This window comes from Myxine glutinosa, chromosome 5, assembly GCF_964187855.1.
Source record: "Myxine glutinosa chromosome 5, kmMyxGlut1.1, whole genome shotgun sequence".
Taxonomy (NCBI): Eukaryota; Metazoa; Chordata; class Myxini; order Myxiniformes; family Myxinidae; genus Myxine; species Myxine glutinosa.
In genome coordinates, this window is record NC_136265.1 from 33,076,164 (window position 1) to 33,099,080 (window position 22,917).

The 22,917-nt window shown below is 46.2% G+C and overlaps 1 protein-coding gene across 1 annotated transcript in view; it reads right to left on the bottom strand.

The window, feature by feature from the left end:
• Positions 1 to 22,917, bottom strand: part of LOC144892095 (uncharacterized) — a 118,505-nt gene that overhangs the window by 57,325 nt on the left and 38,263 nt on the right. The window contains exons 7-9 of the mRNA XM_078777273.1: positions 17,335 to 17,489; positions 9,051 to 9,213; positions 7,116 to 7,405 (exon numbers count right to left, since the gene is read on the bottom strand). Of these exons, the coding sequence (XP_078633399.1) occupies positions 7,116 to 7,405; positions 9,051 to 9,213; positions 17,335 to 17,489 (608 nt within the window). The remainder of the gene's footprint in view (positions 1 to 7,115; positions 7,406 to 9,050; positions 9,214 to 17,334; positions 17,490 to 22,917) is intronic.

The following is a 22,917-nucleotide window of genomic DNA, read 5'->3' on the forward strand; positions in this document are numbered from 1 at the left end:
GTTCCCTGTTTGAGGCGATGTTTTATGGCCGGATGCCCTTCCTGACGCCAACCCTTAGTCACCTCTTACGATGCGCAGGGATACGGTGTACCTATTCTAAACCAGGGTACACACCGGGATCATTCATCCCAGAAAGCTGGTACTCAATTTGCCGACCTCGGAAGGATGAGAGGCTGAGTGTTTAATTGGCTGATGAGAGGCTAAACCCCCTGGTGTTTAATTCAGCGATCGACCGGGTTTCAAACCCAGGATCCAAGGATCCCAAGCCTGCACCCTAACCGCTAAGCCAACACCAGGCTATGGTGGTTACACCATACCATACCTGTATAAATAATCGTCAGTTATTTCGTGCCGCATTTTTTGAGGCCTCGTACCTTGTTTATACGTTGAGGCTTTGTTTCTCTCAGCGGTCGATTGTGGTCCATTTACTTTCGTTCTCAGTATTTCCCAGTATTTTCACCCCGTACTTCCTTGATTAAAATCTTCACAAAAAAAATATATATATATACTTCCTTCTTTGTTCTTATTTGTTGTTCTTATTCGTTTGTTCATTGTTCTTATTCGTTCGTTCGTTCTTCGACCAAGTGTTTCACCCCCATTTCCCCAGATAGTTTTCACTGTTCAAATTTAAAATGTTTAAACTTTCCCCTGAAGTACTGTATTCTGTCGTATATGATAACACCTTTTTCTTCTCCTTCTTTAAAAGGGTGCTTTCAACTTGCTCACCAAATCTATTCATTCCAAATTTTTTTTCCATCTCTTGCAGTTCCTCTCTCATACATTCCCGAAACTCCCCTGCACTCCACCCCCCCCCCCCCCCCCCCCCCATCCAGCGTCCTGAAACGTATCTTTGACTCGAAGGTCACAAGAAACTCATTTTGCAATAAATGTTCGTTTCCCATTAATCGTACACTTTCTAAAATCCAATCTCCCCCCTTGCCCCTCCCCTCCAAATCTTCCCCATCACCCATCCCTTTCAAATCTTCCCACTTGCCCCTTCCCTCCTAAATTCACCCTGCACCCCTCCCCTACTAGATTCCCCCTCGTCCCTCCCCTCCTAAAGTCCCCCCTCACCCCTTTCCTCCAAATCTCCCCCCTAACCCCTCCCCTCATAAACTCCCTCCTTGCCACTCCCCTTCAAATCCCCCCCTTGCCCCTTCCCTCCTAAACTCCCCCCTAACCACTCCCCTCATAAACTCTCCCCTTGCCACTCCCCTTCAAATCTCCCCACCCTCATTTTTTCTCCATCTCCCCCCTCTCACCTCCATCTCCCCCAACCTTCTGCCTCGCTTTGCCCCACCCCTCAAATAACACCTCACTGTGCCTCACCCAATCACCACCAAACCTTTTTGGCGGCCCCATCCTTCCCTTTCTCCTAGCAATTCTGAAATCTCTGACACACTTTCAACAGCTCTCCCTACCACTTCCACATCCTACCCTACCCCTCCCCCCCCCCCCCCCCCCCCCCGCGTTCTGTATCCGATGCTCCCCCTTCCTCTTCATTGACGGTATGGACCTCAAACACTCCGGGGCCATCGCTCAAATTTGACTGATCTCTCCATACAGGTTGTTTCTGACAAACCAGACTTCATCTGCTTAACAGAAACTTTCATCCTTCATGATGTCTCCGATTCCTTAATATCTCTTCCGGGTTACTCCCTCCTCCGGTGTGAACGACCTGAGCTTCGTCCTGGAGGTGGGGTTGCTATCTTTATCAAAAACTCTCTTCCTCATTCGCCCTGCACTGCCCTCTCTCCACCTCACCCCCAGGAGTACCTCTGGCTACGGCTTCCCCTTCGCTCCCACCTTTTGTTCATATGTGTGTTGTACCGTCCACCAAACAGTGATGACTCCATCTACATCTCGCTGTCTGATAATATGGACCAACTTCTATCTACTCATCCCAACTCTCTCTTCCTCATATGTGGTGATTTCAATTGTCACCATGCCAGTTGGCTGGGTGTGGGTACCTCTCTCACCAGCCATGGCTCCTCAGCAAAGAACTTCTGCGACTCACTGAGACTGACACAATCTGTCAATTTCCCGACCCAGATCTCAGTCAACGGAGCATCTTCTCTTCTCGACTTGGTTATAACAAACTTCCCTGCAAATGTCTGCTGCTCTTCTTCTGCTCCAATCGGCTCATCTGATCATGTGCTTGTCAAAGTGGACATCTCTCTGACAATTCTCAGAGAGCCTCCTCAGCGTCGACGAGTCTGGCATTTCACTCAGGCTGATTGGCATGTTCTTCAAGCAGCCATCAATCATCTGGACTGGTCTCCCATCTCTACCGCCTCTGACATCAACTCATCCTGGGAATTCTTCCAAAGTAAATTGCTCTCTCTCTCATGCACAGATTTATCCCATCTCGTCTTCAGTTGTCATCCCCTTCCTCCCGTCCATGGTACACGGAATCTTGTGGTGAGGCAATTGCCCAGAAACAACTTGCCTTCGCCTCCTGGAAAGCAAATTCAACGGAAGGAAATATCTTATCCCTTTACAAAGCCCGAAACAAGTGTGTGTCCACCCTCAGGAGAGCCAGGAAACAATACCTCTCCACTCTCAAGACCGAACTCACAAACCTGTCTCCCTCTTCCAAATCCTGGTGGCATCTGGTCAAATCCGTTTCTGGTGCTTGTTCTCCCTCCATCCCCTCCCTTACCTCAAATGGCTACACAGCTGACTCCGCACATGAAAAAGCTGAATGCCTCAACTCTGTGTTTGCCTCTAAATCTTGTGTCCCAAACCCATCCCTCTCTGTACCCACAATACACAGCTGTTCCTGGAATGTGTCCTTTCCTCCTGACAAGGTGGAAAAGTTTCTGTCAACCCCTCGACTCTGATTCTGCAATTGGACCTGATAGCATCAGCCCACGGGTCCTAAAATCCCGCTCTGCCAATCTTTCACTCCCTCTCTCTGTTCTCTTCACCCTCTCTTTTGCTCAAGGTCATCTGCCATCAGCTTGGAAATCAGCCAACATCACCGCTTTACACAAAACGGTGCAAAAACAGATCCTTGCAACTACAGACCAATTAGCCTTCTCCCAATTATCAGCAAAGTCATGGAATCCATCATTGCTTCGGATATCAAATCTTTCCTCTTCTCAAATGGCCTGATCTCTGATCATCAATTTGGTTTCAGACCAGGTCACTCTCCTCTGGACATGCTGCTTCTGCTGTCTCAACAATGGATGGAAGTCCTCAATGCCAAACAGGAAATTAGAGCTTTCTCCCTTGACATATCATGTGCCTTCGATACGGTCTGGCACCCCGCTCTGCTCACCAAACTCTCTCCTATGGTATCCAGAAAAATATCCACGCTTGGCTTGCGGACTTCCTCTCGAGTCGAAGTCAATGTATGGCCCTGAATGAGTTTCTCTCATCTCCCCTTCCTGTTCAGGCTGGAGTTCCCGAAGGCTGTTCGAACAGCTGTTCACCACCATCTCTTATCTTCCCCCATCCAAAACCTTGATCTTTTCTACCCCCACTAATTCACCCCAGATCCACCTTGTTTGAAATTCCAACTTCTTTCCTGGAAGTCTTGGCAGTGTCCATATGTTTTATACCTCTCCCACCCCCCCCCCCCCCCCTTCCCATGCCTCCCCCCCAAAGCCCTCTCCCTTCCACAGTTCTCTCGATGTCTCCATGTCTCTCGGTCCCTGCTCTCAAATGTTGTGTTTGTGTCCTTCCCCCTCTCTCCCCATCTTGTCTACCGCTCCCGATGTTATTTGTTTTGTGTGTCTGTTTGTCTTTCTGTGTGATTAATGTTCGCTCTTTCACGAGCCTCGATCTTGTATACAAAAAAAAAAAAAGGCAGTGTTCTGGGCCCTGTGCTTTTTCTGGTCTTCATCAATGATCTCTCTGAGTCTCTTGAAAATCCTGTTTATCTCTTTGCTGATGACCCCACTCTATGTCACTCCATTCTTCATCCCTCAGATCGGCAATCTGCAGCCTCCTCACTCTCTGCAGACATGGACAAAATCGCCGACTGGTCAAACAAGTGGAACATGTCTTTCAATCCTGACAAATCTCACACTCTTACAATGTCTCTCCGAAAGGACCGACTGGACAACCCTCCCATCTACTTTCTCAACAATCCTCTCCAAGAAGTTCTGTCGCTCAAGCTTTTGGGTCTCACTATCGGCCATGATCTTTCTTGGGAAAACCACATTTCCAAGCTGGCCTCCAAAGCCAGTCGCCGACTGGGCATCCTCCGTCGTGCGAAGTCCTTCCTTGGCACACCTGAGCTCCTCACCACATACAAGGCTTTCATCCACAGCTCAATGGAATACTGTTCCCCCCTCTGGGCTGGTGCTCCTGCCTCACACCTTGCTCGGCTTCACGCTGTTGAGGCCAAAGCTTTCAGAATCATTGGAATCTCCTGCGATGTAGTCAACTCCGAGGGCCTTTCACTCACTCACCGCAGGCAGGTTGGTGGTCTTTCTGTCTTCTACCGACTCCTCTCCGGCCTTGCTCCCCCAGCTCTCTCTGTGCTCTGTCCCCCCAATATTCCTTCAGGTCGCACAAGATCTGCCTGCAACCCTCTTATGGTTAAACTGCCAAAGTCTAGGCTCTCTGCTCACCTTCACTCTTTCATTCCCCTTTTCTCCCGCCTCTGGAACAAACTCCCCCACTCCCTTCAATCCCACTCCTCCCTCCAGGTCTTTAAAACAGCTGTTCACCACCATCTCTTATCTTCCCCCATCGAAAACCTTGATCTTTTCTACCCCCGGTAATTCATCCCAGAGTCCTTGCAGTGTTCATATGTTTTATTCCTCTCCCACCTCCCCCCAAGTCCTCCCGATGTCCTTGCTCTCAAATGTTGTGTTTGTGTCCTTCCCCCTCTCTCCCCATCTTGTCTGCCACTCCCCTTGTTTTTTGTGTTTTGTGTGTCGGTTTGTCTTTTTGTGTGATTAATGTTAGCTCTTTCAGGAGCCTCGATCTTGTATACAAAAAAAAAAAAAAAAAAAAAAAATGTCTCCGAAAAGACCGACTGGACAACCCTCCCATCCACTTTCTGAATTATCCTCTCCAATAAGTTCTGTCGCTCAAGCTTTTGGGTCTCACTATCTGCCATGATCTTTCCTGGGAAAACCACATTTCAAATCTGGCCTCCAAAGTCAGTCGCCGACTGGGCATCCTCCGTCGTGCGAAGTCCTTCCTTCGCACACCTGAGCTCCTCACCACATACAAGGCTTTCATCGCAGCTCAATGGAATACTGTTCTCCCGTCTGGGCCGGTGCTCCTGCCTCACACCTAGCGCGGCTTCACACTGTTGAAACCAAAGCTTTCAAAATCATTGGAATCTCCCGCGATGAAGCCAACACCGAAGGCCTTTCACTTACTCACCGCAGGCAGGTTGGTGGTCTTTCTGTCTTCTACCGACTCCTCTCTGGCCTTGCTCCCCCAGCTCTCTCTGGGCTCTGTCCCCCAAATATTCCTACAGGTCACACAAGATCTGCCTGAAACCCTGTTGTGGTTAAACTGCCAAAATCAAGACTCTCTGCTCACCTTCACTCCTTCATTCCTCTTTTCTCACGCCTCTGGAACAAACTCCCTCACTCTCTTGAATCCCACTCCTCCCTCCAGGTCTTTAAAACAGCTGTTCACCACCATCTCTTATCTTCCCCCATTCAAAACCTTGATCTTTTCTAACCCCGCTAATTTCACCCCAGATTCACTTTTTTGAAATGCCAACTTCCTTCCTGGAAATCCTTGCAGTGTCCTTGTGTTTTATACTTCTCCCACCCCTCCCCCCTTCCCACGCCTCCTCCCCCCCAAGCCCTACCACAGATCTCCCGATGTCCCTGCTCTCAAATGTTGTTTGTGTGCTTCCCCTTCTCTCCCCATCTTGTTTACCGCGACCCTTATTTTGTTCTGTGTGTCTGTTTGATTTTTTTTGTGTGATAAATGTTAGCTCTTTCACGAGCCTCGATCCTGTATACAAAAAATGATCATAAAAAAAAAAATCTGCTTTGCAATCCTGAATACTGCTCTCTGCCCCTCTTCCGAATTCAAGCGTTCTCCGAACATTTTCCGACATGCATCCTTCGCCTTCTGCCACTCCTTGAACTCCTTCCTCTTCTCGTCAATCCTCTTTCCAACTTCATCATCCCACCACCATGTTTCCGAGTGCCTCGGTGGTCCTTTTGTCCATCGACATACATCACCAACGGCTCCCAGCAGGCTATCTTTCATTGACATCCAACCACTTTCAAGCTCAACCACATCATCCTCTACCCAACTCAGCCTCTCTTTTAATGCCTCCCTCACCGTCGCCTCTATCAACCTCCACACCTTCATTCTCGGTTGGTACTTCACCCGTCGAACTCTCCTCGCACCTTTTACCCTCATGTCGCGGACAATCAAGTGGTGCTGTGAAACAGCCTTCTCCCCCGGGATCACCTTTATGTCCCGGAGGTGCCCACACTGGATATATAGGCAATTTTACGATGTTTCATGCCGGTACTTTTGACGCTATATTTTAAACTCCGATAATGTAGCAAGCAAGAAATCATGCTTTTTGTTCTTCACATTTGTAGGTCTTGACGTGAGATAGACCTTTCTTCTGATTGCTTTAATTTTTTAGATAAGTTTCGTCTTGAAAAAATGTACACTTACAAAGCCAAAAAGGTGCTACAACTACTAATGTGAAGACCGTTACCTCAGTAAGAAACTGAAAAGCCAGTTTTGGAAAAGCATGTATTATCTGCATGCTGAGTTTCAAAGAGCCGTGTCCGTCGTCGGCGTTCAGTTTGATTAAATGGACGTCTGTCAGCTATCAAATCACAACCAAAAAACATATTGCAAAGTGAATATTGAGCATTACAAAACTTGAGACTGAAAATAGAAGATAAGAATTAACTACTATACTGAACTCAATCTATGTGATCGTGAGCAATTTCTCTCGCAGTTAGTGGGATAAAATGTAGTTAACCCTCCGATAATTCAAAACTTTGTGTGGGTTGCATCAGTCTTAATTTACACTCCATATTTCACAAGTTACCCACCGAGCCTCTTAAGCATATTTATTCGTTTCTTCATCAATCATGCATGCGGAATGTACTCAGACCCCTTGAGAAATCTTAACCATCAAAAATAACATAAGTACAAACCTTTTTCCCATGGAGCTTTGCGCATTTTCCAACAAATTCTGCCTGATCGTTGTGGAATTGTGAAGTTGTCGTTGCAGATTGCGAAGTTGTAGTTGCAGCTTGCGAAGTTGTACTTGTATCTTGCGAAGTTGTAGAGTTGCGAAAGTTGTAGAATCCCCCATCGTTGTAGAATGCGAAGTAGTAGTTGTGGATTGCGAAGTTGAACGAGTTATGAACGTTGTAGAGTCCCCCATCGGAAGCAAATTCACATGGAGCAACATTGAAATGTGTCTGGAATGCTTCGTTTTCAGCTGTGTGACAAGGAAAAACAGATTCGATTTTGGTGAAGATCTGAAAATGGATTCGGATACGAGAATTATGTAATTTTCAAGTGATTCTTCACCACTGAGAGATCGGACGAAAAGCGACAAATAACATGATATATTAAAAAGTTATGCACGAGTTATGACTGAATTTGGTGGACGAGTTTGTTGAGTGACAAGAACAAGCCGATTCGATTTTGGTTCAGGTCCAATCCATATCCGGCTTATCAGTGGGATGCAAAACAAGCTGTTCAGCCTGGCGGAGGTATGCTCTCGACCGAGTACCATTCTCGTTTGTCACTACGTTGAAAGTATCACATTCTGGAACCTTTTGAATGCCCTTTATGATGTAAGCAGTCTTTTGTGTGCACACATGCAGACGTGCAAATATAAAGGTGCAGAACAAAAACACAACCTCAAACACACGAATAAATATACATAAGTATAAATACGTTGTATAAATACGTTGTATACTCAGGTCTCGATGCCTGGTGTTGGCTTAACAGTTATGGTGGCTTCCTTGAGATCTTCGGGTCCTGAGTTCAAGCCGCTGTTATCCATTGAATAAACACGAGGTGGGTTGACTCAACTACCCAGTCATCCTTCCGCGGGCGGCACACTGAGTATCGTGAAATGGGATGAATAGGGACAGCAAGGTGAATAGGGACACAAACTGAAAAAAAGTTCGGAAACTTTTTTCGCTGAAAATTGATAACCATACTGATTTGTTGATATTTGGGTTGAAAGTGTTCTCTTGTTTTTTTAAAAAGCAACTTATAGTCCCGATTAACCCCATATATGGGTTAAATAGGAATAAATAGGATTTTTATGGCTGTCCCTATTCACCCCGTTTTACGGGTGAATAGGGACAGTCACTAATACAAAAAAATAATAATCAAGAAACAATCCTGAGTTTCCAACTTATTGCTAAATTGATAGCTCAGATGGATAGGCATAATATGCACCCATAATATGAACCACGGTGCCAATTAAAAAAATATGGGATAAAAAGTTTCTCCAAACTGTCCCTATTTCTTGATTATTATTTTTTTGTATTACTGACTGTCCCTATTCACCCGTAAAACGGGGTGAACAGGGACAGCCATAAAAATCTTATTTATTCCTATTTAACCCATATATGGGGTTCATAGGGACTACAAGTTGCTTTTTAAAAAAGCAAGAGAACACTTTCAACCCAAATATCAACAAATCAGTATGGTTATCAATTTTCAGCGAAAAAGGTTTCCGAACTTTTTTTCAGTTTGTGTCCCTATTTACCTTGCTGTCCCTATTCACCCCATTTCACGGTACCAGCTGACTGGTAATGGGGGGCATTGCATCAGCAGCACAGCCGCACCCTGAGAAAATGATTCCCAGCAGCCACAGACTGCATACAAACCACCACGAGCATAAATAATAATACAAAGATACAGAAACACAGGAATGTAAATACGTCAACCAGCAATAAAACATATAATAAGGGGAGCGGTAGACAAGATGGGGAGAGAGGGGGGAGCACACAAACACAACATTTGAGAGCAGGGACATCGGGAGATCTGAGGGAGGGAGGGGGCTTGGGGGGAGGAGGCGTGGGAAGTGGGGGGGGGGGGGGGGGTTGTTGTTGCATACTCACCAGCACTGTCCCCCAACATTTCCGCACTTTTGTGTCCACTCGTGAGGCACATACTTCTCATAGCCTCACATAATTCTTCAAGACTCTCCTGGGGTACGTAAGGATGAGGTACGTTTGGATGAGGTACGCTTGGATGTTCTACGTTGTCCTTCCTCAACGGTTTCTGATGTTAGTGGGGAAGATATGACACAACACGTTAAACAAGATAATTGTAAGATCTGTTTTGACATAGTTTTCGCTTTTTGAGGTGTATCGTGTTGTAAACCATTCCCACCAAGATGATCGAAACCACAACAGGATAAAGCAGCTACACCTCTGGAGATTTACTTTCACACAAGGAATCACATGAGGTATTTCAATGCAGTCGGAGGCCATTGAGCCCATCAAGCATGGGAATTTCTGAAAATATTCACCCCTTTATCACCACAACTTCTCGGTACGTTTCCAATTCTAGGTTAAACCCAACCATTCGCAGAACCTCCTTAAAATGGTAAATTTTGGTACTTTTTCATGCACTGATGTCGGATTTTGATTGGCTCATTTCTTCAAAGAAATCCTCGATGTCTCATCTCGAGATGTAAACACACTGCATGAATTAAGTGGAGCGATCGCATTGGTCAAACATTGAGAAACATGAGATGTGCAGTGCTGACTGGTTGGTACTTACTCGGCCTGACTATTTAAGGAGGGGATTTCTTGCCATCACAACACTTGCCCTTACACAAAGGATGATCGACAAAACAAAACCGACATTTCCCATTTACTGCTTCATCAGCTCTAATCTCGTGCTAATACGACCAAAATGTAACAATGGAAAGAGTCAGCAAATAAAATCTGTAAAAAAAATCCAGGCAGGTGGAAACCCGACAGGAACTTTAATGGATCGTCCACAGAAATACTCCTTTAATTGCCAACATTTACCCTCGCCAGAGGAGAGGGTCTTGCATTTGGGTCCATTTATCTGTTTGTGTGATTGATTGTCCACACAGAATGTGCTCATGTAGGCCACAAGTGCCACCTAGTGGCAGCCAGTATGTAGTACACGTTCCCTTGTTTCAACCGAGTGCAACAACAACAACAACAACAACAACAACAGGCATTTTCAGGGCATTTTCACTGCTGGAGCGGGGTTCGCCTTGCGGTCCACATGACAATCTTCTCCATTTTCCCCTATTTTCTGCATCTCCCGTTGTTAAACCGCTTGCCCGCATTTCTTCTTCCACCATCTTTAGCCAAGTCTTTCTCGGTCTTCCCCGTCCTCTACTTCCTTGTAAATTCATTTCCATCACTCTTCTCAACCAGTCACTTTCATCCTTCTTCACCACATGACCAAACCATTTCAACCTGTTTCTCTTCACAGCATCAATCACAGGCTCTATTCCCATCATCTTTCGCAATTCATCAATTGTCTGCCTCTCTCTCAACGACACTCCACACATCCACCGAACCATTCGCATTTCCACCCTTCGTTGCTGCTCGACGTTCATTACCCATGTCTCGCTCCTATAAATCATAACACTGCTCACACATGCAGCATACACCTTTCCCTTCAGCTTCAACGACACTCCCCTCATCATCAGCACGCCACTCAGTTCCCGAAACTTCTTCCATGCACATCTCACTCGAGCAACCGTTGCCGAGTCCGATCCACCTTCTCCATTCAGCATGTCTCCAAGGTAGCAAAACGTTTTCACACCTTCCAGCTTCATGCCGTCTCCAAGATCCAACTCAACATTTCCTCCATCTGCAGCTTCCTCTGTGCACAACTGACACTTGAATGTAGCTGCCACACTGGTTAATGACCCTCTCAAACCACTACATTTTTGATGAACCCACTCAACGCACATTGTACATTGAATGGAGTTCACTCCGACACCCTTCCTGCACACAGCACCTGGCCACTTCCCAGTTCTTTCCACCTCACCACATGCTTTACCACTTGCCATCACCTTCGTCTTTCCGATATTCACCTTCAGACCTTTTGTCTCCATACATTCCTTCCACTTGTTCATCTTCTCCTTCAGTCCATCCATACTTTCTGCAATCAACACCAGATCATCTGCATACAACTCCCATGGTAAACCCTCCTTTACATTCCAAGCCAGCACCTCCATCACTGCTACAAATAGTGGTGGACTTAGGACAGACCCATGATGCACTCCCACCTTCACCTCAAACTCACCACTGTTCCCGTCCTTCGTCCTTCCAGCTGTGCGCGCTCTCTCGTACATTGCCATCACTGCTCTGATCAACCATTCCTCCACTCCCAACTTCCTCAATGCCCATGTCACTTTCGCGTGGAGCCATATCGAATGCTTTCTGCAGATCAACAAACCCAAGAAACAATGTCTTCCTCTTCATGTACCTCTCCTGCAACTGCCTTGCAATAAAAAGCGCATCTGGCGTTCCTCTTCCTGGCATAAATCCAGACTACATTTCGTCGATCTTCACTTTCTTCCCTCTCCTCCTCTGCAACACCCTTTCCAATACCTTCATTCTATGCTCCAATAACTTTATTGCTCGATACGAGCCACACTCCAGAGGGTCACCCTTCCCCTTGTATAGAGGGACGAGGGTACTCAGTTCCCAATCCACTGAAATGCGGCCTTCTTTCACCACCACATTACAGATCTCTGTCATTCTCTTCACACCCCAACTTCCTGCTGCCTTCAAAATATCTCCCACAACTCCCGTCGGCCCTCCCTCTTTTCTACTCTTCATTGCTTTTATCGGTTCCTCAACTTCCTTCTCAGTTATCTTCTCTGCCGGTCCTAAAACTGGGTTACTCTCTGTGTTGCTATCCCATTCATTCTCTGCATTCAACATCATTTCCATATATCTCTTCCATCGTCCTTTAATTCCATCTGGGTCCACAACGATTTGTCGCACTTCATCCTTCAAGCAACTCACCCCCATCACATTACACCTCTCTTTCGCTATCTTGGAGATCTCGCGAGATCTTTGTCGGCGAGGGCACGGTTTTTCGAAGCTGCACATGCTCTCCACGCTTTCGAAGTTAGGTAATTGTTCACAATTGTATTTTGTCGAAACTGTATTTATCTTTCAGTGTGTGTACCGAAAGTGTGTCCCAAGGATGTTTATCGGTGTTAATCTTTCATACCTGTATCAATAATCGTCAGTTATTTCGTGCCGCGTTTTTTGCGGCCTCGTACCTTGTTTCTACTTTGAGGCTTTGTTTCTCTCAGCGGTCGATTGTGGTCCATTTACTTTCGTTCTCAGTATTTCCCAGTATTTTCACCCCATACTTCCTTGATGACAATCTTAACAAAAAAATATACATATACTTCCTTCTTTGTTCTTATTCATTGTTCTTATTCGTTTATTCATCGTTCTTATTCGTTCGTTCCTTCTTCGACCACGTGTTTCACCCCCATTTCCCCAGATAGTTTTCACTGTTCAATTTTAAAGTGTTTAACTTTCCCCTGAAGTACTATATTCTGTCGTATATTATAACACTTTTTTCTTCTTCTTCTTTAAAAGGGTGCTTTCAACTTGCTCACCAAATCTATTCATTCCAAAAAAAAATTCCATCTCTTACAGTTCCTCTTTCATACATTCCCTAAACTCCCCTGCACTCCAACCCCCCTCCCCCCCTTCAGCATCCTGAAATGTATCTTTGACTCGAAGGTCACAAGAAACTCATTTTGCAACAAATGTTCGTTTCCCATTAATCGTACACTTTCCAAAATTCAATCTCACCCGTCCCCTCCAAATCTTCCCCATAACCCATACCATTTCAAATCTCCCCCCTTGCCCCTCCCCTCCAAATCTTCCCCATCACCCATCGCTTTCAAATCTCCCCCCTTTCCCCTTCCCTGCTAAACTCCCCCCGCATCCCTCCCCTACTAGGTTCCCCCTCACCCCTCCCCTCCTAAAGTCCCCCCTCGCCCCTTCCCTCCTAAACTACCACCTAACCCCTCCCCTCATATACTCCCCCCTTGCCACTCCCCTTCATATCTCCCCACCCTCATTTTTTCTCCATTTCCCCCCTCTCACATACAGGTTGCTTCTGAAAAACCAGACTTGATCTGCTTAACAGAAACGTTCCTCCTTCATGATCTCTCAGATTCCTTAATATCTCTCCCGGGTTACTCCCTCCTCCGGTATGATAGACCTGAGCCTCGTCATGGAGGTGGGGTTGCTATCTTTATCAAAAACTCTCTTCCTCATTCGCTCTGCACTGCCCTCTCTCCAACTCACCCCCAGGAGTACCTCTGGCTACGGCTTCCCCTTCGCTCCCACCTTTTGTTCATATGTGTGTTGTACCGTCCACCAAACGGCGATGACTCCATCTACATCTCGCTGTATGATAATATGGACCAACTTCTATCTACTCATCCCAACTCTCTCTTCCTCATATGTGGTGATTTCAATTGTCACCATGCCAGTTGGCTGGGTGTGGGTACCTCTCTCACCAGCCATTGCTGCTCAGCAAAGAACTTCTGCGACTCACTGAGATTGACACGACACAATCTGTCAATTTCCCGACCCGGATCTCAGTCAACGGAGCATCTTCTCTTCTAGACTTGGTTATGACTAACTTCCTTGCAAATGTCTGCTGCTCTTCTTCTGCTCCAATCGGCTCATCTGATCATGTGCTTGTCAAAGTGGACATCTCTCTGACCATTCTCAGAGAGCCTCCTCAGCGTCGACAACTCTGGCATTTCACTCAGGCCGATTGGCACGGTCTTCAAGCAGCCATTAATCATCTGGACTGGTCCCATTTCTACCGCCTCTGACATCAACTCATGCTGGAAATTCTTCCAAAGTAAATTGCTCTCTCTCATGCACAGATTGATCCCATCTCATCTTCAGTTGTCATACCCTTCCTCCCGTCCATGGTACACGGATTCTTGTGGTGAGGCTGTTGTCCAGAAACAACTTGCCTTCGTCTCCTGGAAAGCAAATCCAACAGAAGGAAATCTCATTTCCTTTCACAAAGCCCGAAACAAGTGTGTGTCCACCTTCAGGAGAGCCAGGAAACAATATCTCTCCACTCTCAAGACCGAACTCACAAACCTGTCTCCCTCTTCCAAATCCTGGTGGCATCTGGTCAAATCCGTTTCTGGTGTTTGTTCCCCCTCCATCCCCTCCCTTACCTCAAACGGCTGCACAGCTGACTCCGCAAGTGAAAAAGCTGAATGCCTCAACTCTGTGTTTGCCTCTAAATCTTGTGACCCAAACCCATCCCTCTCTGTACCCACCATACCCAGCTGTTCCTGGAATGTGTCCTTTCCTCCTGACAAGGTGGTCAAATTTCTGTCAACCCTCGTCTCTGATTCTGCAACTGGACCTGATGGCATCAGCCCACGGGTCCTAAAATCCTGCTCCGCCAATCTTTCACTCCCTCTCTCTGTTCTCTTCACCCTCTCCTTTGCTCAAGGTCATCTGCCATCAGTTTGGAAATCAGCCAACATCACCGCTTTACACAAAAAGGTGCAAAAACAGATCCTTGCAACTACAGACCAATCAGCCTTCACCCAATTATAGGCAAAGTCATGAAATCCATCATTGCTTCGGATATCAAATCTTTCCTCTTCTCAAATGGCCTGATCTCTGATCATCAATTTGATTTCAGACCAGGTCACTCTCCTCTGGACATGCTGCCTCTGCTGTCGCAACAATGGATGGAGGTCCTCAATGCCAAACAGGAATTTAGAGCTTTCTCCCTTGACATATCACATGCCTTCGATAGGGTCTGCAATCCCACTCTGCTCAGCAAACTCTCCTCCTATGGTATCCATGGAAATCTCCACACTTGGCTTGCGGACTTCCTCTCTAGTCGAAGTCAATGTGTGGCCCTGAATGGGTTTCTCTCATCTCCCCTTCCTGTTCAGGCTGGAGTTCCCCAAGGCAGTGTTCTGGGCCCTGTGCTTTTTCTTGTCTTCATCAATGATCTCTCTGACTCTCTTGAAAATCCTCTCTATCTCTTTGCTGATGACTCCACTCTGTCGCTCCATTCCTCATCTCTCAGATCGGCAATCTGCAGCCTCCTCACTCTCTGCAGACATGGACAAAATCACAGACTGGTCAAACCAGTGGAACATGTCTTTCAATCCTGACAAATCTCACACTCTTACGATGTCTCTCCGAAAAGACCAACTGGACAACCCTCCCATCCACTTTCTGAATAATCCTCTCCAAGAAGTTCTGTCACTCAAGCTTTTGGGTCTCACAATCTGCCATGATCTTTCCTGGGAAAACCACATTTCAAATCTGGCCTCCAAAGCCAGTCGGCGACTGGGCATCCTCCGTCGTGCGAAGTCCTTCCTTGGCACACCTGAGCTCCTCACCACATACAAGGCTTTCATCCGCAGCTCAATGGAATACTGTTTTCCCCTCTGAGCCAGTGCTCCTGCCTCACACGTAGCTCAGCTTCACGCTGTTGAAACCAAAGCTTTCAAAATCATTGGAATCTCCGGCGATGAAGCCAACTGCGAGGGCCTTTCACTTACTCACCACAGGCAGGTTGGTCGTCTTTCTGTCTTCTACCGACTCCTCTCCGGCCTCGCTCCCCCAGCTCTCTCTGGGCGCTGTCCCCCAAATATTCCTGCAGGTCGCACAAGATCTGCCAGCAACCCTCTTATGGTTAAACTGCCAAGATCAAGACTCTCTGCTCACCTTTACTCCTTCATTCCTCTTTTCTCCTGCCTCTGGAACAAACTCCCTCACTCTCTTCAATCCCACTCCTCCCTCCAGGTCTTTAAAACTGCTGTTCACCACCATCTCTTATCTTTCCCATTCAAAACCTTGATCTTTTCTACCCCCGATTCACTTTGTTGAAATACCAACTTCCTACCTGGAAATCCTTGCAGTGCCCTTGTATTTTATAATTCTCCCAAACCTCCAACCCCCCGCCCTCCCACGCCTCCTCCCCCCAAGCCCTCCCACAGATCTCCCTATGTCCCTGCTCTCAAATGTTGTTTGTGTGCTTCCCCTTCTCTCCCCATCTTGTCTAACGCTGCCCTTATTATGTTTTGTGTGTCTGTTTGATTTTTTGTGTGATAAATGTTAGCTCTTTCACGAGCCTCGATCCTGTATACAAAAAATAATTTTAAAAAATCTGCTTTGCAATCCTCAATACTGCTCTCTGACCCTCTTCCGAATCCAAGCGTTCTCCGAACATTTTCCGACATGCATCCTTCGCCTTCTGCCACTCCTTGAACTTCTTCCTCTTCTCGTCAATCCTCTTTCCAACTTCATCATCCCACCACCATGTTTCCGAGTGCCTCGGTGGTCCTTTTGTCCATCCACATACCTCACCAACGGCTCCCAGCAGGCTATCTTTCATTGACATCGAACCACTTTCAAGCTCAACCACATCATCCTCTACCCAACTCAGCCTCTCTTTTAATGCCTCCCTCACCGTCGCCTCTATCAATCTCCACACCTTCATTCTCGGTTGGTACTTCACCCGTCAAACTCTCCTCGCACCTTTTACCCTCATGTCGCAGACAAGCAAGTGGTGCTGTGAAACAGCCTCCTCCCCCCCGGGATCACCTTTGTGTCCCGGAGGTTCCCACACTGGATATATAGGCAATTTTACAATGTTTCATGCCGGTACCTTTGACGCTATATTTTAAACTCCGATAATGTAGCAAGCAAGAAATCATGTTTTTTGGTCTTAACATTTGTAGGTCTTGATGAGAGATAGACCTTTCTTCTGATAGCTTTAATTTTTTAGATAAGTTTCGTCTTGAAAAAATGTCCAGCACTGTCCAGCTTACAAAGCCAAAAAGGTGCTACAACTACTAATGTGAAGACCGTTACCTCAGTAAGAAACTGAAAAGCCAGTTTTGGAAAAGCATGTATTATCTGCATGCTGAGTTTCAAAGAGCCTTGTCCGTCGTCGGCGTTCAGTCTGATTAAATGTACGTCTGTCAGCTATCAAATCACAACCAAAAAACATATTGCAAAGTGAATATTGAGCATTACAAAACTTGAGACTGAAAATAGAAGATAAGAATTAACTACTATACTAAATTCTATCTACGTGATCGTGAGCAATTTCTCTCGCAGTTAGTGGGATAAAATTTAGTTAACCCTCCGATAATTCAAAACTTTGTGTGGGTTGCATCAGTCTTAATTTACTCTCCATATTTCACACGTTACCCACCGAGCCTCTTAAGCATATTTATTCGTTTCTTCATCAATCATGCATGCGGAATGTACTCAGGCCCCTTGAGAAATCTTAACCATCAAAAATAACACAAGTACAAACCTTTTCCCCACGGAGCCATGCGCATTTTCGAACAAACTCTACCTGATAGCTGTAGTATTGCGAAGTTGTAGTTGTAGCTTGCGAAGTTGTAGTTGTATCTCGCGAAGTTGTAGGGTTGCGAACGTTGTCGAATCCCCCATTGGAAGCAAATTTACATGGAGCGACATTGAAATGTGTCTGGAATGCTTCGTTTTCAGCTGTGTGACAAGGAAAAACAGATTCGATTTTGGTGAAGATCTGAAAATGGATTCGGATCCGAGAATTATTTAATTTTCAAGTGATTCTTCACCATTGAGAGATCGGACGAAAAGCGACAAATAACATGATATTAAAAAAAAGTTATGCACGAGTTATGACTGAATTTAGTGGACGAGTTTGTTGGGTGACAAGAACAAGCCGATTCGATTTTGGTTCAGGTCCAATCCATATCCGGCTTATCAGTGGGATACAAAACAAGCTGTTCAAGCTGGTGGAGGTATGCTCTCGACCGAGTGCCCTTCTCGTTTGTCACTACGTTGAAAGTATCACATTCTGGAACCTTTTGAATGCCCTTTATGATGTAAGCAGTCCTTTGTGTGCACACATGCAGACGTGCAAATATAAAGGTTGTTACGTGTTCTTCCCCGACCTCCTGGTCTCGGTATACCTCCGAACCCCGAGAGGAGCCACGGCAGAAAAATATGTTATTCTGTTTCAGTAATCAATAGTGAAACCACACCAAGGATTATAAACGAACAGATGTTGTATTAAAAATCACACACAAGAATAACGGTACAACCCAGAGCAATCAATATATCTTAAGATGGTACCATCAGCTAAAGTAACGTGACTCACAGCGCTCCCAGTGAATGAAAAAGAACACTCCTCAATGTCTCTATAACTCAAAGATAATCCCCTCCTGCGAGTAGTGATGAGGCGATGAGGAAAAGAGGCGATGAGGTGAGTAATGAGGCGTAGGCAAGGCGTGAACAGTCACTTGGTCCAAACCAACCGCAAACTGGCGGTGAAAAGGGAAATCCCAAAGGCGCGAACCAGACGTGCACATTCACCGTTCAATCAGCGAACCGCAGCGTAATCTTCAAACGCCGCTTTTGTGCACACACATCCCCGGCAGACGACCGGATGGTGAGAAAAGCTGACGCGTAGCAACACCTTTTTCGGGGAACGAAGCGCACGGTTCAAAATGGCCGATGGCTCTTACTTGAGTCGAAGCGCCCAGGCGAGGATTCTCCGGAACCTCAACGCCTATACCTGACGACGCAGGTTTCTCAATCCTCCAGCGATAACACCTATCGCAGGAAATTCCTTTCAAGGACTCAAAGGTTGCACACGGCTTTCGTTCGATCACGCTCGCTACAGAGCCTCAAGACACGCGTCTTCCTCGACTTTTCTCCTCACGCCTTCTTCTTCCTCCTCTCTCTCGTCGTCTTCCGGTTCTCGATCCGGCTTCCTGTCTCTTTTTTACCATGAGCACTTTTAACATTTTAACCACAATAACCATTTCCCTTAAACAACAATAACCATAATACCTAGAACCAGAAATGTCTTAAGTGGATGAAAACCACAACCACGGGTGTGCCGAATCCGTAGCACTTCCCCCCCTCAAGAAAGAAAGTTTGAACACAGCGAAAACTTTCTTTGCGTGCAAACTCTTTAAACAAACAAAAGTAAACTCACAACCCAAATCATCAATTCCCGTGAGCAACAATTATCAATCTCCCAAAAATAAAGCGACAAAATTTCACACAACCCCCGGAGATTTCCAAAGTTAATTCACTCTGGACAAAGCATCAGCAACGACAGTGTCCCTGCCCTTTACATGTTCAATTTCCCAGTTGGACTCCTGCAAAGCCAAACTCCATCTCATCACCCTCTGATTTTACTTTTTGTTTCTTTTGAATGAAGGTTAAGGGGTTGTGATCAAAAACCCAAAGGCCAGCAAATCTGTAGTAGTTTTCCCGGGAGGCCGAGCTGAAAGCCAGGTTCCATGGTGGTTGGGTGGTGAGGCCTGGAAGTATTCACTTCATGGACGCCTTTAGGAACATGGAGTTTACGGTTAGTCCGTGTAGGAAAGTTCACTACATGGACGCCTTTAAGAACGTGGCGTTCACGGTTAATCCGTGTAGGAATTTTGGCTCGGCTGCTCCGCAGCATTCAGTGCTTCAACTCTTTCTAACTTTCGTAATAATCACGGTTGGACCGCTTATCACTGTAGTCACGTGAATAGCGGTCTCCTTCTCGGCCAGAACCCTGATAATCATTCCTTTGGGAGCTGCCGTAACTCTGGGAGCCTCCATAGTAATATCGACTGCGGCCACCACCAAAACTACCGCCACGTTTTCCTCTTCTGTAGCCCCCTCGACGCCTACGGCCTGCCTTCTCTATGGCTATGGTCCGACCATCCAAATCCTTGCCATTCCAATCCTTCTCTGCCTCTTTGGCATCCTTTGTGTTTTCAAACGTGACAAAGCCAAACCATCTTGACTTTTGCGTTTCCCTGTCTTTTACCAGCCGCACTTCCAAAAGCGGTCCATATTTGCTGAAGACAGAGGTCAGAACTTCTTCCTTTGTTTTGAAGTTCAGTCCACCTACAAATAGCTTGCCAAATTTGCCGCCATCCCCGACGGGTGTGGTGTTATTTTCCCTACTGGGCTTTTTAACAACCATCGGGTTACCAGAAACTTGACCACCGGCCACATCATTACCGATAACAACAGATACTCCCTCCACTCCACAGGAAGAGTGGCTTGTAAACCTACGGTGACCGGTCCTGACACCAAATCAGACTCCAAATGGATGACATTAAGTGGAGCTCTAACACAGCCACCAATCCCCTGTAAATGAACACTATCACCAGTTGCCGTCTCCTCTGACAATGGCAAAATGCCTTCAAGCATTAAAGATTGATGTGCTCCTGTGTCCCTCAATACCCTAACAGGTCTCTGGTTAGTCGAGTCTCCATCCAGTGACACAAACCCCTCTGAAATAAATGGTTGGTAACCCTTTTGAGGGCGATTTCTCACATTTGCCATTGCATTCGGAGTTGTACGTCGGATTCCACTCCTGATTTTCCCTTTTCAGAGCATAACAGTGGGACCTCAAGTGTCCAGGTTTCTTGCAAAAAGCGCAAGTGGCCCGGAGGAGAACCTCGTGGTCTGCCTCGAGCCCCCCGGAAGATAGGTCTGTCTTGGAACTGTCGTCTTCTGATTTCTAAAAGTTGTGGTATCAGAGTTGTCCTCATAGTCATTTCGAGGCCGCCCCCATGAATTTTCGTTCTCCGCACCGGATGTACCATAGCTCCCCTGATTAAGTCCAGGCGAGAAGTTAGGTTTGTGGAACCCCATCCTGTGTGTTAAGGCATAGTCATCTGCCATGGTTGCTGCCTCATACAACTTTGGTACTTTCCTTTCCTCCAGATGTACTTTAATGTCCTTGTGGACACACTGTTGGAATTCCTCCACCAGGATACAACAACAACATGCATTTTAAAGGCCATTTTCCCTACGAGAGCGGGGGTTAGCCTTGCGGTCCCCATGACAATCTTCTCCATTTTGCCCTATTTTCTGCATCTCTCCTTGTTAACCCCCTTGCTCGCATTTCTTCTTCCACCATCTTTAGCCAAGTCTTTCTCGGTCTTCCCCGTCCTCTACTTGCTTCGACATTCATTTCCATCACTGTTCTCAACCAGTCACTTTCATCCTTCCTCAACACATGACCAAACCATCTCAACCTGTTCCTCTTCACAGCATCAATCACAGGCTCTATTCCCATCATCTTTCGCAATTCATCATTTGTCTTCCTCTCTCTCAACGATACTCCGCACATCCGTCGAACCATTCGCATTTCCACCCTTTCCAACCTTCGTTGCTGCTCTACGTTCATTACCCATGTCTCGCTCCCATAAATCATAACACTTCTCACATATGCAGCATACACCTTTCCCTTCAGCTTCAACGACACTCCAACTTAATGTCCTTGTGGACACACTGTTGGAATTCCTCCACCAGGATCAATTGTCGCAATAGTTTGAAGTCTTTCCCAACCCCTTTTGAATCACACCACCGATCAAACATGGTTTCTTTCATTCTGGCAAACTCCACATGGGTCTCACTCTCCCTCTTCCTGGCATTCCGGAATTTTTGCCGGTAAGCTTAAGGGACCAATTCATAGGCTTTGAGAATGGTTTTCTTCACTATCTCATATAAATCTGCACATTGGTCAATCGGTAAAGCCGAATAAATATCTTGAGCTTTACCCACTAGAACACTTTGCACTAACATGGTCCAGGACTCCTCAGGCCATTTTAACAGTTGAGCCACTTTCTCAAAGTGTGAAAAAAAATAGGCTACCTCCTTTTCATTGAAGGGTGCAACCAGCCTCACATGTCTGCCAACATCCCAGGTGTTCTGACTAGGTGTCGAACCAGTCGGCATGGATGGTACCCCTCCCCGTTCTTTCATTAAATCCAGCTTCTTGAGTTTAATTTCCTGCTGAAGCGCCATTTCACGTTCCCTTAACTCCCTTTCGGCTTTTCTCTCCTCTGCTCTTTCCTGTTCTCTTCTTTCTTCGAGTTCCCTTTCCTGTGCTGCTCTTCTTTCCTCGAGTTCTCTTTCCTGTGCTGCTCTTCTTTCCTCGAGTTCTCTTTCAACTCTCCTTTCCTCTGCTTTTTTTCTCTTCTCTTCTTTCCCGGAGTTCTCTTTCAACTCTTCTTTCCTCTGCTTTTTTTCTCTTCTAACCTTTCCTGGCTCTGCAATTGCATCTCCAGTTTCCGGAGCTCCACATTTTCTTGTTCCTCGGGTAAACAATCCAAGGCTACCTCTTCCCATGTTCCTTGTCCCACCAGAGATTCTATCACCAATCTCTGCATTTCTGCTTTCCTCATATTCACTCGGACATCCAAGCTAAAATGTCTGGCAAATACCAAGAGGTCCGATTTTTTTAATGCTTGGAACTGTGCCTCACGAGGGGACGCCGCAAACTTTCCTGCGTCAAACACCATGGTGACTATCCTTTAACACCTGTTTACCTTCACACAGAAATTTTCCGTTTAAAAAAGTAATTTGAGGAATGTTGGAAAAATTTCCAAAATTGGGAATTCTGGGAATGTAAGGGAATTCTTTCCCAGACCAAATTTAGGGAATTTAATCCACAGTACGAGATTTAGGGAATTTAATCAGCAAAGCCGAGCCCCCAATTTCTCCACAGGACGAGCCCCCAATTTCAATCTGGGTCAATCCCGAACGAATGTTATTATGGAATTTTTAATCCCGGACGGGCCCCCAATTTCTGTTACGTGTTCCTCCCCGACCTCCTGGTCTCGGTATACCTCCGAACCCCGAGAGGAGCCACGGCAGAAAAATATGTTATTCTGTGTCAGTAATCAATAGTGAAGCCACACCAAGGATTATAAATGAACAGATGTTGTATTAAAAATCACACACAAGAATAACGGTACAACCCAGAGCAATCAAAGTGCACTCAATATATCTTAAGATGGTACCATCAGCTAAAGTAACGTGACTCACTGCACTCCCAGTGAATTAAAAAGAACACTCCTCAATGTCTCTATAACTCAAAGATAATCCCCTCGTGCGAGTAGTGATGAGGCGATGAGGCGATGAGGAG